Here is a 15239-nt window from a genome sequence, read left to right as displayed (position 1 = left end):
CATTCAGTTAACTTTTAAGTTTTTAAAATCATACTAATATTTAATAAATATTGTTAAGAATATAAATTACAAAAAATAAATATAAAAGCTTATGAGATATGATATCAAAATTAAATTTTCAAAATTTCATAATATAAAGAGATAATTTATAATTCATGGTCATATTATAATGAATTTGATTTTTAATAATTGAAAGGAGTATATTTTTAACAGGGATTACTTCAAATATTTTAAAATTATTTAAAAATATGTTCAATGGTAGATCTACAAATAATAAATTAACAAAATTAAACAATTGAGTTGAGATTTGTCTACACACAAAAAGGAGGGTTTTGGAGGGCAAGGTTGTCTTTTTAGTACATAAAGTGTATGTAAAGGCTAGGGTTTAACAGGGGGTTATAATTCACAGCCTCTCTTGCTTACTCTGCCGCAACTTTCAATCCTCCTTCGCTTCTGTGTCTCGGTAATTCCTTTAATTCGCCCCTTTATATTATATATTGTATGTATGTATGCCCATTTGTATGTATATGCCAGGGTTTAAAAGTTTTGCTGATTAGAATTGATTTGTGTTCTGTTTGTTCTTATTTTTATTGATTATATGTATGTATGTATCATCTGTATCTGAGAGCAGCTATGTGCTAGATTTAAAGAAATCGAAAAACAATTCAAATTGCTGTGGTTTTGTTAGCTATGTATCTATAGTTTTTTTTCCAGTTGGTTTAGTTTTTTTTTTGATGTGATTTTGTGATTTAATAAGGAGTATGTGTTGTGAATTCTCGGAAACTTCATGTTTTGGTGTCCTGGTTAGAAAATGATTATTAGCTGGACTTTTGTTTTGTGTACTGTTTTTTCGCGGTTGCAACGTTGTTTTTCTTCTTTGGATAATGTTGTTTTAATTATTATTGTACGAGAATTTTTAATTGTAATTAGTGTTTACAGTGGGGAAATTTGGTACAAGGGTAATGAATGCAAGCATCTGAATTTCATTCACATGTTTTGCTGTTTGGTTGATGGTTTTGTTTTATTGGAAAGGATATTGCATTTCCATTAACCTGGTGAATTGTTAATTATATAGCCCATGGGATTCCATTTGATTTCCATTCCGTTTCTTGTCCCCATAAAAATTAGACGCCCCCTATGTTTAGGTTCAACTGGGATTGCAGTGTCTGATGCACTTCTTGTCTTGTTTGGTATTGTAATCATTTATAGTGCTGGTGCATGTTATGACTTAGGTTTTCTATCTTTATTTTTTCAAGGTTCGTTGAGTGATGGTGGTTCAAAAAGGACGTAAGGTGGTTAATAAAGGACGTAAGGCGTCTGATAAGGAGGCAGTGAAAGATGCTGAAGTAGCGGATCCTGTCGTAGAAGTTTCTGACCAAGATTTAGATCCTGAGGATCTTGACGTGGAAGATTCTGACCAAGATTTAGAATCTGAGGATCTTGACGTGGAAGATTCTGACCAAGATTTAGAATCTGAAGATCATGATGTTGAAGTTTCTGATGAAGATTTAGAATCTGAAGAAGACGAGGGAGATGTAAAGCCAAATGCACCTCCGCAGAAGGCAGTATATAACAGAGCTGGCCTACTTGATAAACTTGGGGAATTCAGCTGGCCAGATAATGTAGAGTGGCTACACAAGCTTACTCTTGATTTTAGTCAAGAGAAAGAGGTGGATGTGAATGATGACCTGAACCGGGAGCTTGCCTTTTATACTCAAGCACTTGACAGCACTAGAGAAGCTTTTATGAAAATTGAATCAATGGATATGCCTTTTCTAAGACCTTCTGATTACTATGCTGAAATGGTGAAAACTGATAATCACATGGAAAAGGTTAGGGGACGGCTTTTGGCCGAAAAGAGAAGGATCGAGGAAGCAGAGGAGAGAAGGAAGGCTAGAGAGAATAAAAAGATGTCAAAAGATATCCAGGCTCAGAAACTTAGAGAGAGGGCCAAGGAGAAAAAGAACGAGATCGAATCTGTTAAAAAGTGGAGGAAGCAGAGGCAACAAAGTGGGTTTGCTGGGAATGGAAAAGATTTTGACATTGGCTTATCATTTGAGGATGGAAATACATTTGAAAGGTCAAATAAAAAGAGGCCAGGGGTGCATCCTGGTGATCGTTCTGGAGGCAAGGCACGACAAGGTGCTGGAAAGGGTAAACCGGGAGCAGACAAAAAGAGGAAGGGTAGGGACTTCAAAGAGTCAAAGTATGGATTCGGAGGCAGAAAAGGTATGAAGAAGCAAAATACTGCTGAGACGACAAATGACATGCGAGACTTCAGCAAAGGTTTCTCCAAGAACAAGAAAAGGAAGACTTGAAAGGATAGCATTACCGAGTGCTATAAAGCTGAAACACTAAAAGGCTAGGAAAGATACACCCTTGAATTGTTAATCATGTGGTGTAAAATGACACAATCAATTCCGTGTTCTTGGCAATATCAGCCCTGCAAAATTTTATTTTGCCAGTGATGATTATGCCTTTTTATGAGTTGATACCTTATTATTTGGATGTAAAATTGTTTTGCTGATTACCAGATTTGCATAATTTTGTTTCAAGTGGATTGAATTTATAATAGTATTTTCCCGGCATTTTAGTCTGGCTGAATTAAGTTTTTATCGAATTGGAGATTGGGGAATTGCTATCTGAAGTGTGAACGAAGTTCTGTTTGTTGTATTCTATAAATTTGACAGTTGACACTAAAAAGAATAGACATGTAAGGATGTATCATCCATTTTTTCAGTCTTTTTTGGTTAGATTTTCGTTAATCCCGGGATTTATCTAAAAATTTAATATTATTTATTAACTTGTAAGCTAAACACAAAAATATGTATTTTTATAAAGAAAAATGGTAAAGTATACACATATTACGGTAAAATGCTAGTTACATAAAAAGCTTGGACAAAATGATACACATATTTACATATTCTTTATATGTGTTGCCTGAATATATCATGCTTCGGCACTTGTAATTCCAGATTTCCAGTAGCAAATCACCCAACATAGTTCATAATTGGACCCAAATTTAAACATCCAGTTATACAGGCAAGTCAATAAAATGACAAAGCAAGAGTTCATACATATTCCACATTCTAAATCAGCAAATGCAACAAGCATCATTCAACATATGATTAAAAGCAGCTACAAGGTAAGCCTCCTACCTGAAAGTCCTAACCTAGTACTGTGACAATACAACCTCGAGTGGCAGAAACTTAGATATCAAGAACCTAAAAAGTTGAAGTCTAACAACAGCCAATAATAGACCCGTATGAATCAGCACGAAACCATAAACTTTGTTTGGCTGATGTCTTTAGGTCCTCCCGACAAAGATATATCATTTGTGGCGCCTAAAATTGTTGAGCTTTGCACAGGGTTTTTGAAGCTCAAGTTATTACCAAAATATGATACTGGCGCGGGGTTTTGTTGTGGTGTTTTAGAGATCATTCCAGTACCCTGTTCAGAATTGTGATTGGCAGGAAAAGGTGAGAAAGCTTCTGCAACCTCCGATTTCTGCTTCTTGGGCTTTTGCTCCTGCTGATGGCCAGGCAGAAAGCTTCCGATAACAACCTGATGCGGTCAACATTTAAAGTCAAATGTGAACTGTGTGTGTATATAAAAATTTGATGCAATAGAACTTTAGTCCAAACTGTGAAAAACTTTACTGCGTATTGTATCCAAAAACTTTCTGTTCTAACATATCTAATTTGGTCCTCCATTGCTAGCAGAAAAGTAATCATGTCTACTAACATTTTTGGCACATACAATAACAATTTTGTGATGATTGAAAATTATGGAGTGTCCATGCTCCAGTTTGTAAGCATCTTATTCAGCATTAAAATTAATCACAACAAGAGGAATGTTCTTGTCTTTTTATTGTTGATAACTTGATTAGATTTAATCTGCCTTTCCCTGTAGACAACTCTTTGTAGATAGTTCTATATCCCATATCAATTATTTAAGCAGCAAAAGAATTTCGTAGCTGCCCACTTAAAATCATGAACAATATCTAACCTGAACCGGCCCAGCGGCTATTAACATGCCTGCAAGTCCGCCACCTAGAACTCGCCCATCTGGGCCTGCCAATGAGACGCTCATCCCGCCAGCTCTACTTTTTGTTCCTCCACTGTCAGTGGGCATGAACGATCCAGATAATGATAGAATCTCAAAATGTCCCTGCAAGAAGCAATTTTTTTAATATAATCTCTAAAACCTGAAAAGTCGTAAGATGTCCAAGATTAACTATAAACACGAGACTGTTTTACTACGATATAATGCCCCAAAACTGAAGAACTGGGCATTGAGTCACTTCATGACAGCTGCAAAGTAGACCATCTCTATGGAAAAAAAAAATTAAAATTGACATTTTTTTGTGGAATAAAGAAATATTAGGAACAACTGATAGAAATTTGTAACTGAAAAGAGAAAGATTAAAAAAATAGGAAAAAGAAAATATTAAAATAAAAAAAATATGTCTAAGCAATAACAAACACATTCTAGCTGATGTTTATGTGATTTTGATAGAGGCAAATTGGTGAAGGGGCTACAAACTCACTAGTTAAAGGATGGATACTAAACTCTTAACCACTTAAGCTATCCAACCGTGCTCGGAATGATTAAGACTTGCGACAGCTCTTTCTACGCTATACTACAAAATACTTTGGGAAAACAGTGAACAGAGAGTTTAAGCGCATAGAACATGTAAAAGAGTACAATTAAGTATAAACTTACAAAACGAAACTGTGCTGGCAAAACATTAAAAAAATATTTAAGAAAAAATGTCACACCTCATAAGTCAAAGTACCCCCTGAAGAACTGGGCTGGTGAAGAGTAACATTTGAAACTGAACCATTTGCAGCAAGAATACATATTACTCTAGACCCTTGCTGCGAAAATGATATAATCTTCATGGAAACATCCTGAACAAACAAGAATAAAAATAAAATAATTAAAAGAAATGAAGGAAATTATCATGCATATGCAGCATGGCACATCTTTCCAGTCTCAGTCATTCAAATTTTACAAATTAAAAAAAAAATTACATCTTCCATCTTAATACAAGTAACACGTTCTAATTTTCATTCAATTACTAGATAAGACAGTGGTCAGATGTCACTAAAAATCACTGTATGTTTAGCCACTGTAAGCATTTTGTATGTTTAGCATACTCCCCGAAGTCGATGATGGTAGTTTCATTATGTATAATAGCAATTGTTAATAACCCATATATTTATGAATCTAAACCATAAAACCAAAAGATACATAAAAAGAAACCGCATTACATCATGATGCTGCACTAGCCTGAGCGACGTAGGACATTAGAAAAATTATTGCAGTTCAAGATTCTTACCTAAACACTAGTCACAAGATAATCTGATGCCTGCCCTTGTGACAATTAAACCCACTGTGCACGAACCTATGGTCCACATGATAGACACTACTTCCTTTTGCGGACATATATATAACATGACAAAATTACATAATCTGTCAACTACAGGTAGTGCATTACTTAGATTAACCTAATATACGGATCAACAAAATACGGGATTAGATAATATTAAATACTATTTACCGAAGGTATCCAATCATGGACAAAGCCCATTCTTCAATATGATCTAAAAAGTGATTAAGAATTTATATGATGTATGACAGAAAATACCTCGCCGGCATTAACAGTGATCATGTGTGGAGTAAAATTTGCACCAACAGAATAGGGCACCTGGAAACCTATAATAATTTGTTTAAAAAATCAGTGATCCAGAAGAGAATTTTAACTTCTCACAGAAAATATAAATCTACTTCCACAAAAATCAAAAGGCTGAATACATAATGTGATAAACTATTTAAAAAAATCACTGCACAGAAGAAATGAAGGAAATTATCATGCATATGCAGCATGGCACATCTTTCCAGTCTCAGTCATTCAAATTTTACAAATTTAAAAAAATAAACACATCTTCTATCTTAACACAAGTAGCACGTTCTAATTTTCATGCAATTACTAGATAAGACAGTGGTCAGATGTCACTAAAAAGTCAAAAACTCATATTCCAAAATTTTCACTCAATTCCTTGCAGCAAATTGCTAAAAAAGTTCCTACAACAAAGCAAAGGTTCCCTTTGTTTGTAAAAAAATAAAATAGCTTCTTCCACATATCAGATTAGTAGATTCAAAAGAATATGAGGGTACCAACTCAGCCAAATCCCACATCTAATCCATCCATTTAATCTACCATAATTTACTAGGATTCAATATACACAAATCGTTGAATAACAATCTCACGCAAGCATAACATATAAACCATTAACTACAAGGAAATGTAAGACTTTAAAGTTCCAAAACAGGATTAACCTATTACCTGGACTGCCAAACTCCAATCTCTGCTTCTTCTTCTTCTTCTTCTTAAACAAGTCTCCTTGACTAGACTTCCACGTTTCTCCGCTCAACGGAATAGAAGCTGAAATTGGCATAGGCGACAAGGGCTTCCCATCCGGTCCATATTTCCTCGGCCTCCCCCTCTTTTTCTTCATTTCCATGCCAGCAGCCACTCCATTAGCCCCCGGCATTGCTACAACTGCCTGCTCTACCGCCCCAGCAGGCCGCTCCGACACAACAGGTCCAACCACCACTTCCACTGCCATTGCAGGAACTTCCGACTCAACAGGCCCCACTCCCTGTTCTTCAGCCACCACAGGAGCTACATAGGGCCCCACAGAATAACTAAACTGGCTAGCTGGGACTTGTTGAGTCCCTGCTTCCACATGATAACTACCTGGAACTTCATTTCCATTTAAAATCACTGGACTTTCCAAATCAATTCCCCCCTCCATTTTACAAACTTAAAATCTTTTAGCTACCAAGATTAATTAAATAACAACCCCTTTAAATTAAAGCTCAGATCTTTAGCAGTTCTAACACTCCAAACACTTAAAATAAGCACAGCATTTCAAAAAAATTCAAGAATTAAAGTAAAGATGGAATCTTTTTAAAGAACAGAGTATAAAAAAGACAAATAAACTTTAAACACAACAAGAGTAAAGAATCTGAACCTGGAATCTACAAAGATCAGAATCAAAACTTGAACCAACTTGAAATTAAATATACTTGAATATAAATATAAATTAAAAGTATTAAATATTAAATAAATTTCTGCTGCAGAGCATACAGAGCTAGAATTACCAAACTTGATTCAGAAATATATGTGTGTATATTTCTGATGAATTTGAATTTTTGCAGAGAAAATAAAATTAGGGTTTTGCAAGAAAAGGAGAGCTGAAAATAAAGTTGAGAAAATCAATGTTAAATATAATAAATGTCATTAAAATATTCAAGATACTCATTAATTATTTAATGTTAAATGTGCTCAAATTCAAAGTTATTGATTTTGGTATATAATGTTTTCAAGTCCGTCTTGGAATTTTAATAAAAAAATAATGAAAATCTGATTGTGTAGAGGGCAAGATATTTTGGAAATGGGAATTCCTTTTATTTAATTATAAATTAATTATTTAAAAGCTGTAAAGTAGAGTTTGAGCCTGCTATCTTTCTTAGGCTTTGACCAGTTTTTTTGTCTTTACAGGTAAAAAAAATTGCGGATAGCTTTAAATTTTAAACCTACTAAATGATGAGTTGTGTTTTTATTATATTTAATTTAATTAGTTTAATGATAAATATTATTTAGTATTTACAAAATAGTCCCGTAGAATTAACTTTATATAGAAATCGTATCTCAATTCGATTAAACTTTATATTAAACTTTGAGTTCTCGATTCAATTTATTTTTTTTGTAATTTTCGACTTACTTTTAAATAAAAATAACAAACAGATAAATAAAAAGAATTTTAGACCTCCAAGCCGAATGAATTCTCAAATGTTTCATGGCCTGTTAGCATAAGGCACCCTGGTAAGACGCCTAACAGTTCAAAGTGCCTAGCGGATAGCAAGTAGACAAGCAAACCCGGTCCGATAACTCGGGCCTGGGACATCTAAAGAGCATATGATCTGTAATTTAAGCCTCCCTCTCCTAAACAAATTAAACAACCCTGAAATGTGATTTTGGCGAAACAAGTTCAAATTTAATATGATCAGTCCTTTCTCATACTTCTAATATGTCAATGTTCAAGGTACTTGCAGTTGCAGACAATAGATAATAAGCCAATTTAGAATTGACTTTTAACCACACTCATATCTCAGACAATTCAGAAAATATTACAATGATAATAGCCGAAGAACGTTATGCTTGTAACTGAATCTTGGGATGTGTTCCAGGAAGCACAAACCCTGCTCTTCGTTCCTCAAAAGAGTATTCAATCTCTTCAGGAACCTCTTTGATGGGAGTAGTAGCAGTATAAGCAACTGGATGAGGAGCTGGAGTCATGCCTGTTTGCATTGGAATAGATGGGGTTGAAGGTGTAAAGGGTGCAGGCATTGTCTTAGGAGTCATGTTCTCTTCTTCAGCTGCAGCAAAAACTGTCTTGGAGGGAGTAGTAAACGGCGTAGTGTTACCTGGAATTGTTTTTTGTAGCGTCTCAGTACGTTTCCGATTCAGGTCTTCCAATATGTTTGTTGCAGTCTTTAAAGATTCTCTGGATGGTATAGGCGAGAAAGGCTTGCGCACCACAGGCGATGATACGACCTCATGGGCATTGAATGAGTGCTTTTTTGCAGGAAGACCAGCAATGTCCAAGCCTCTCCTACCTAAATGATGAGAGGAATGAAAAAAATAAGAAACTGTGACTGAATATGAGGCAATTGTAACAAATCCAAGTAAAATCAATTGTAGCTGAAACCATACAGATGTGCCAAACAAGTTTCAATGAACTAAATCAAAGTATGAAGCTATGTTACCCCGACTCAAGTATGGGTATGGATCCAAGAGCGAGATTCTTAGTTTTAATATAATTAGGGTTCTTGTATATGGATCGGACTCAGCATGTAAGCTTAACAAAAGTAAAACTTCATATTAGAGACTGATTGATTGATTTTACATTTATAAAATTACTGTTCACTGCAAATAAATCATGTGCACTTAATTATGTATATTAGAATTATAGCATAAAACCATAGGCATAACACAGAAACAATTCATTCGTGAACAAGTTGTGGAGACCATATGGATCGGATTCGGCATGTAAGCTTAACAGAAGTAAAACTTCATATTAGAGACTAAATGATATTTTACATCTATAAAAAAACTGTTCACTGCAAATAAATCATGTTGTTCATTATAATTATAGCATAAAACCATAGGCATAACACAAAAACAATTCATTCATGAACAAGTTGTAAGGAGAAGTGCTTCATTGTTCTGATCGAATCCATCTCAGGACAAAAATGGAGAGTTGGGGTTACGGAGGTATGAAGTGCTTCATTGTTATATGCTTTTCCTAATAAAATCAACTTTATAATACAATAAAACACAAGCTTTCCTCTACACATCACAAATGGATAAATTGACGCTATATCCTGAAAATTATGCATATATGCAGAAATTTAGTTATTCATAAAAAGATAAAGAAATTACCAGCTGATAAAGCTGTACTGCCTCCGTCTCTTCGTGGATTCAACTGGCCATTCTGTTGTGGTCGCTCATTCTTTTTGGTTTGACGTGTATTAGGAGTCCCTTTGAAAGAGTGAAGCTGGTCAGTTTTTGGAGTTTGTATCATTGCACCCCCAAGCGAAAGTCTTCTATTGCTTGTACCACCACATGACAGTCTAGAACCTTTTTTCGCATTCTGGGTTTTCATAGGGCTTGGCTTTGATCCGAAGAGTACTTCCTGTTCTGCTATTAGCTGTCCTTCGAGTTTCTTCTGGTCCTGGTGTAGATAAATGTGTGCATAAGTCATAATTATCACACACGCATGTTTAAGCTCAAGTAAAACTATAACATTCCAAATAAAACTGGTCCATACCCTCTGCCTCTTGCGTTCTTGCTCCTTCTCTTGTCGTAAAATATTATACTCTTCAAGCATGGAAAGAAGTGGTATCTGAATGACAGCCAGTAACAATTAGTGATTCATGTTTATGACTTTTAAAGGTTTTTCCATGCAGGTATACTTTTTACAAGAAAGGTAAGAGTATAACTCACTCCATCATAAGTGAACTCAATTCCCCTCTCCTTCTCCCATGCATCAGTTTTCAAAGCTAATGTTTCTACCATTCCTGTTGCAGAGCATGTATATGTTTAAATCATAATAATTGTGTTGAACAAATGATTGTATTATGAATGACTATTCAATTTTAATTTTATATATACAAATATATAATACAAACATAAGACACAAATTAAGTTGCTCTTATGTTGTGGGAAGGGTCTAAAAAAATGTGTACAAATAGGCAAAGTAACACCAACAACAAACATCCCATTCCAATAATTTAATGTGTGACTGCTCCCATGACTTTTGGATTACTTCATGATGGGTTTCTGATATTGGCAAACATTTTCTACCAGTGAACTTTGGATGTGGTGTTACTGTCAGTCCCGAGCTGGAGTAGAGTTTACCTGGAAGTTTATTAACCAAAGCTCGAGCTTTCTCAGCGCGTTTTAGAGTAAGATGTGCACCTCTCCCAGCATTGTATCGATTTTCATCCTGAGGAAAAATACAGTAAGCGACAATCAAGCTAGAGGGATTTGTGCAAAGGAAACATATCAATTAACCACCAAAGATGTAGAGAGGAAATACAGTATATACCCTATTGTACTCCTCAAGCCAACACTCCTCTTCACAAGCAGCTATCCATTTGTCAACCTTTTCAAGTATTTCTTTTCTGCTAAGAGCTTCCTCTTTGACATTACCAATTTGAAGCTCAATTTGCTCAAGGATATGAGCAGGGTCCACAGCTCCTTTGATACATGATATATGTAAGATTGAGTCATTATTTTTGTTTACAGAGAGCCTCAGGAATATGATAAATATTTTTTTTACTCTACTAACCAGTTTCTATGGCTTCAATTGCAAATTCCAGTCCACTGTCTGATTCCGGAATCATGCGTGTCTTCCTGCATAAATCTTCTAGCTCAGATCTCTTCTTAAAAACAAGCTCTTTCATTTTGCTTGCTTTCAATGCTTCCAACCGAAACACTTCAGCCTCAACCTGCAGATAGTTGGTATTATATTAGACTTAATAATTGAAGTGGACCCTCAACAAAAGAAATAAAAAATAAAATCCTAACTTACATAATTGATAAAATCTTCAGAAAGCATGTTAGGTTCCTTTAATTCTTGTTCAGAAGCAGCTATGTTGCAGGTAACGTTCTGAAACATCTGTTGCTCTTCAACCGGGGTATCCATCAAATTCCATAGCTCTAGCATGGACGTTGCAAGGTCTTGCAGCTGGTACAATATAACAGGTAATATATTAATCAGGTTAATATCATTCTATACAAATTCTGTGCAAGCTTTATTACCCGCTGCATCCTTTGTATCTTTAGCTCTAGCAACCTTTTAATTGCAACTGCCAAACTATCAATAGTACCATCACTTATGCTTTTTGTTCCATCTGAATCGCCTAAACTGGGATGAACCTCGTTAACAGTTTTCTGGAAATCCATTCCCAGCACCAAGCATAGTGAGTTCAAGGTACTCAGGTGTTCCAGGACCTGCTTCAGGCGATCACTCTGCATACAAATATACAATGACATTAGTAAATGTTAAAGAATGGAATAATGTCTAGTAACAGAAAATTTGGAGGTTGTTTATATGATACCTTTTCTCTTTGAAGGGCCTGAAGTTCTTTCTGCAATTCTTCAAGCTTTCTTAAAGATAAATCAGTTTCATCAACAACTGGGCTAGTATAATGAATCTTATCAGACACATAAATTTCACTTCTTATCTTCTGTACTTGTTGTACAACGTCGAAAAATTGATTTCTTCGTTCCAATTTCCTTTTCTGCATCTCCTCTAGTTGTGGTAGAATAGTTCTGAGTTCTTCTTTCAAACTTCCATGACTTTGATCAGACTGAATACATGACAACATTGTAAAATTTTATCGAGTGACATGTATGCAGGAAAAAAACCTAATAGCTTCATGAAATAAACTATTAACCCACCCCCTCAAGCTCGAAATCTCTTGCCTTAACGAAGTAAGAAACAAGGTTAGATGATGCAAAACCAAAGGCACGTTATAATGCATGACCCTGACCAACACAATAATATAACTATTTGAAAGCACCTATAATATAAATGGGGTCAGTTAGCCAGTACATTAAAAAACTACGTCTTCGTTATGAACAACAATTATCAGTCTGCAATTCTCCAAGAAGATGCAGTAATAACTACATCTAAAGACATTAAACTATATGTTTCTGACATACAGTATATTCCTTTTAATGAGATAGGATGACCAGTTTATGAGAGTATTGTCGTGTTCAATATGATGACATTGCATATGATTAACTGGGAAAGGTAAAACCATTGAAATCATAAGGTCTATTCATATTTCATAGTAGCATACGAACAACAAAACTTGGATGTTACATCTTTATATTCAAGTACATGCATTAGAGAATATAAAAAGAAGTACATAATTAGATCTTTCCTCTTTACCTGCCTAATATGTACCGGTCGCTCCCCCATTGCGGAGCAGATGGCTGCAAGCTCTGCTTCAGTATCAGCAATTGCCTGTCTTAGCTGCGCCCTACACTTATTCGCCGTATCAACTTTTCTTCTGTAAACTTCTAGGCACTCTCGTTCAAGCTCAAGCAGCATTTTGTCTCTTTCAATATCAGACTCCCCAACTTCATCCCATATTATCTGGCGTCACCATTTAGTAAAAGATAATAAGCTGCTATTAATTTATGACCACAACATGATTTTTTTTTGATGTGGTTTAAATACAAAAAAAAATGAATCAATGCATTCAAGGGATGAAACCATTTAGTAGAAGATAATAAGCTGCTATTAATTTATGACCACAACATGAGATTTTTTTGATGTGGTTTAAATACAAAAAATAAATGAATCAATGCATTCAAGGGATGAAACCTGGAGTTCATATAGAAGAGAGCCACACGTCGTTTCTACTTGCATAAGTGGATCGATTTGAGGCACAGACATTCTGGAATATTACAACCTGTTAATAACAATACTATATATGAGAGGCCAAGCTATATGGATCAACATTTATCACTATCAGCATAAGTACTGATATCCCAAAACGTAACATCCTTTTCTTTCTTTTTCCGCATGCAGACGTGTAGCACATAGATGTTTTTTTCACTTTATTGGAAAAAAATTCAGGTGGAAAATGATTAACGTTACTCTCTACATTCACAAACAATTGTGAGCAATTTTAGGCAATTTTATTTTCGTACACTATTTTTACATGGAATTTGCAAATAACAGTTTTTTTCTTTTTTGCTTTATTTTCCGCCCTATTATGTGCATTAAGGAAACTTTGGGAGTAAGGTCACTAGCCTTTCAAAGTGACAAAAACAGAAACTGGGAGTAGCCCAGCATTAACTGACATGTAAATTATCAAAAAAGAAAGTAAGAAAACAATTAAAACTGTAAGTTATATTCTATATAAGAATCTAATATGCATCCCATTAAGATAAAAATGAGTTTTTTATAATGCTAGACTTTCAAAGTGACAAACAGAAGATGGGAGTTTCCCAGCATTAACCAACATGTAAATTAACAAAAAGGAAAGTGAGAAAACAAATAAACCGTAAATTATATTTTATGCTATATAAGAATCCAATATGCATCCCCATTAAGAACAAGAGGAAGTTTTCGAAAAAGTGACCTTAACAATCAAAAGTGAATTTTATATTCTACAAGTAAATCTAAACGTTATCCTATTAAGGTAATGAGGGAGTTCCTTTGCAAAGACTAAGTATCACTTAACATCTGCTTGCTAATAAAAATTCGCCAAAACACTGGAACTCCAGACTTTCCCAAACACTGGGCAATTATTTCCTAATTTTAGTCTAAAACTACCTACGTCTCAATGACAACAACAAAGGATGCCAAATCGATAATCACAACTATTTTTTAAACACATCTGCTTCACATGAAAATATGCATACTATTTCGCCTAATTTTGATCTCCATTTAACTGCCCTTATTTAAATGAGCGACTTGACTCTAATTTTACGAACGAACAAAAAGATAAAAGTAGCACCTCAATTCAAAAAACCAATCAACATTTCCATCCACCAGCTCCGAAACCGATACCCCGTAAATACTAATAATAACAATATTTCCATATAAACTCCTCACTAATCCAGTGTTACACGCAGAATTAAGTTAATTTCATAGCTTAAGAGCTAGTTAAAGTACATCTGATTATAACCCCTTCAACATAAATTGGCCCCACAATAGTATCAAAAAAGTAATACTAAATAAATCTAAATCGAAATTAGCTGAATTTAAATTCAAATCAAAATCTAACATAATCCAGAACAGAATATACTTATACTAAATTACTAATCACAGGAGATAAACAGAGAATCATATATACGCAAATATATTATTAAAATTGATATGGATCTGAATAGCATACCTGAAACTGAGAATTTGTAATTAATCGAGACGAGTGGAGTCGAATTAAAATCGAGAAGAGATGGTAACAAATGAGAGATAGATCTGATTTGGAGAAAAATGTGAGATTAATTGGAGAAATTCGACCGTTGATGAGAGATGGGAGTGAATTATATGTAGATAGAGATAGGGTTTTGTTGTTTTTGAAGAGAGAGAAGAGAGATGGGCGAGGGTTTGTCTAGTAAGGAAATGAATTTGAAATTTGAATGATCAAGTCATGTAACGGACAATTATGTGGGGGCCACAGGGTGTTTGTATTTACTTTGCATTTATTGTTTGTGTGACTTGTTTTTATTCGATATTTGTTTGAGAAATGTTACTGTGCTAGAGTGCCTAAAATTGTTTTTAAATAATTAATTATTATTTTATTAATTATTTCATAAGAATTATCTTGGATTTTTTATATTTCAATATCAATTCATGAATAAAAATACGTTTATATATTATTTGGGAAATATTTGAAATTAATTTCGGGTACATAAAAATAATTGGGAGAATAAACAGTGGACCGGATACTTTGTTAAATTTACTTGAAGTGTTTTCAGTACAATAGTGATTTAACAGAAATTGGGCTAGTTTTTAGTTTATAAATGAGTGGAAATCCGAAGTCACACTTTTTTAATTTTTCTTACTTGGAGGGTCTTTTAGAGAAACAAAAAAAAAAACAAAGTTTGTCTACTCCATCGGTAATAACATCTCATA

General features: G+C 34.4%; 3 protein-coding genes across 4 annotated transcripts; 1 reads left to right on the top strand and 2 right to left on the bottom strand.

The window, feature by feature from the left end:
* The first annotated feature begins 329 nt into the window (after positions 1-329).
* Positions 330-2586, top strand: LOC141693003 (putative rRNA-processing protein EBP2 homolog). Its single transcript, XM_074497982.1, has 2 exons — positions 330-463; positions 1257-2586. Exon 2 carries the CDS (start codon positions 1269-1271, stop codon positions 2316-2318), a length of 1050 nt encoding a protein of 349 aa, XP_074354083.1. The 5' UTR covers positions 330-463; positions 1257-1268; the 3' UTR covers positions 2319-2586.
* Positions 2587-2976: 390 nt separating this feature from the next.
* LOC141692935 (AT-hook motif nuclear-localized protein 7-like) lies at positions 2977-7272 on the bottom strand. The gene is made up of 5 exons (XM_074497898.1): positions 6353-7272; positions 5654-5721; positions 4782-4913; positions 4009-4170; positions 2977-3564 (listed from the first exon to the last, which is right to left on the bottom strand). The coding sequence occupies exons 1-5, from the start codon at positions 6822-6824 to the stop codon at positions 3271-3273; spliced, it is 1128 nt and encodes a 375-aa protein (XP_074353999.1). The 5' UTR covers positions 6825-7272; the 3' UTR covers positions 2977-3270.
* Positions 7273-7820: 548 nt separating this feature from the next.
* On the bottom strand, positions 7821-14724 carry LOC141693546 (65-kDa microtubule-associated protein 3). Of its 2 annotated transcripts, none has more exons than XM_074498685.1 (13): positions 14500-14724; positions 12978-13065; positions 12540-12746; positions 11701-11952; positions 11402-11611; positions 11172-11327; positions 10929-11088; positions 10686-10837; positions 10496-10583; positions 10082-10155; positions 9906-9980; positions 9518-9809; positions 7821-8691 (listed from the first exon to the last, which is right to left on the bottom strand). In XM_074498685.1, exons 2-13 carry the CDS (start codon positions 13047-13049, stop codon positions 8228-8230), a joined length of 2202 nt encoding a protein of 733 aa, XP_074354786.1. In that variant the 5' UTR covers positions 13050-13065; positions 14500-14724; the 3' UTR covers positions 7821-8227. The 2 variants fall into 2 exon arrangements, with proteins under 2 accessions (XP_074354786.1, XP_074354787.1); XM_074498686.1 differs by having other exon boundaries at positions 12978-13050.
* Positions 14725-15239: the final 515 nt, after the last annotated feature.

Source organism: Apium graveolens, chromosome 10 (genome assembly GCF_009905375.1).
Source record: "Apium graveolens cultivar Ventura chromosome 10, ASM990537v1, whole genome shotgun sequence".
Classification (NCBI taxonomy): domain Eukaryota; kingdom Viridiplantae; phylum Streptophyta; class Magnoliopsida; order Apiales; family Apiaceae; genus Apium; species Apium graveolens.
The sequence above is the reverse complement of the archived record's forward strand: the minus strand, read 5'-3'. Positions and strand labels throughout refer to the sequence as shown.

Bases quoted from the DNA above. Each gene is read 5' to 3' on its own strand.
- LOC141693003 (XM_074497982.1), top strand. From the start codon at position 1,269: ATGGTGGTTCAAAAAGGACGTAAGGTGGTTAATAAAGGACGTAAGGCG.
- LOC141692935 (XM_074497898.1), bottom strand. From the start codon at position 6,824: ATGGAGGGGGGAATTGATTTGGAAAGTCCAGTGATTTTAAATGGAAAT. The intron at 5,722-6,352 runs GTAATAGGTTAA...AAATTATTATAG, and splicing joins ATTGGAGTTTGGCAGTCCAG to GTTTCCAGGTGCCCTATTCT. The intron at 4,171-4,781 runs GTGTGACATTTT...TGCTTCTTGCAG, and splicing joins GGGGTACTTTGACTTATGAG to GGACATTTTGAGATTCTATC.
- LOC141693546 (XM_074498685.1), bottom strand. From the start codon at position 13,049: ATGTCTGTGCCTCAAATCGATCCACTTATGCAAGTAGAAACGACGTGT. The intron at 12,747-12,977 runs GTTTCATCCCTT...TGGTGACGCCAG, and splicing joins CTCTTCTATATGAACTCCAG to ATAATATGGGATGAAGTTGG. The intron at 9,810-9,905 runs GTATGGACCAGT...TATCTACACCAG, and splicing joins AAGAACGCAAGAGGCAGAGG to GACCAGAAGAAACTCGAAGG.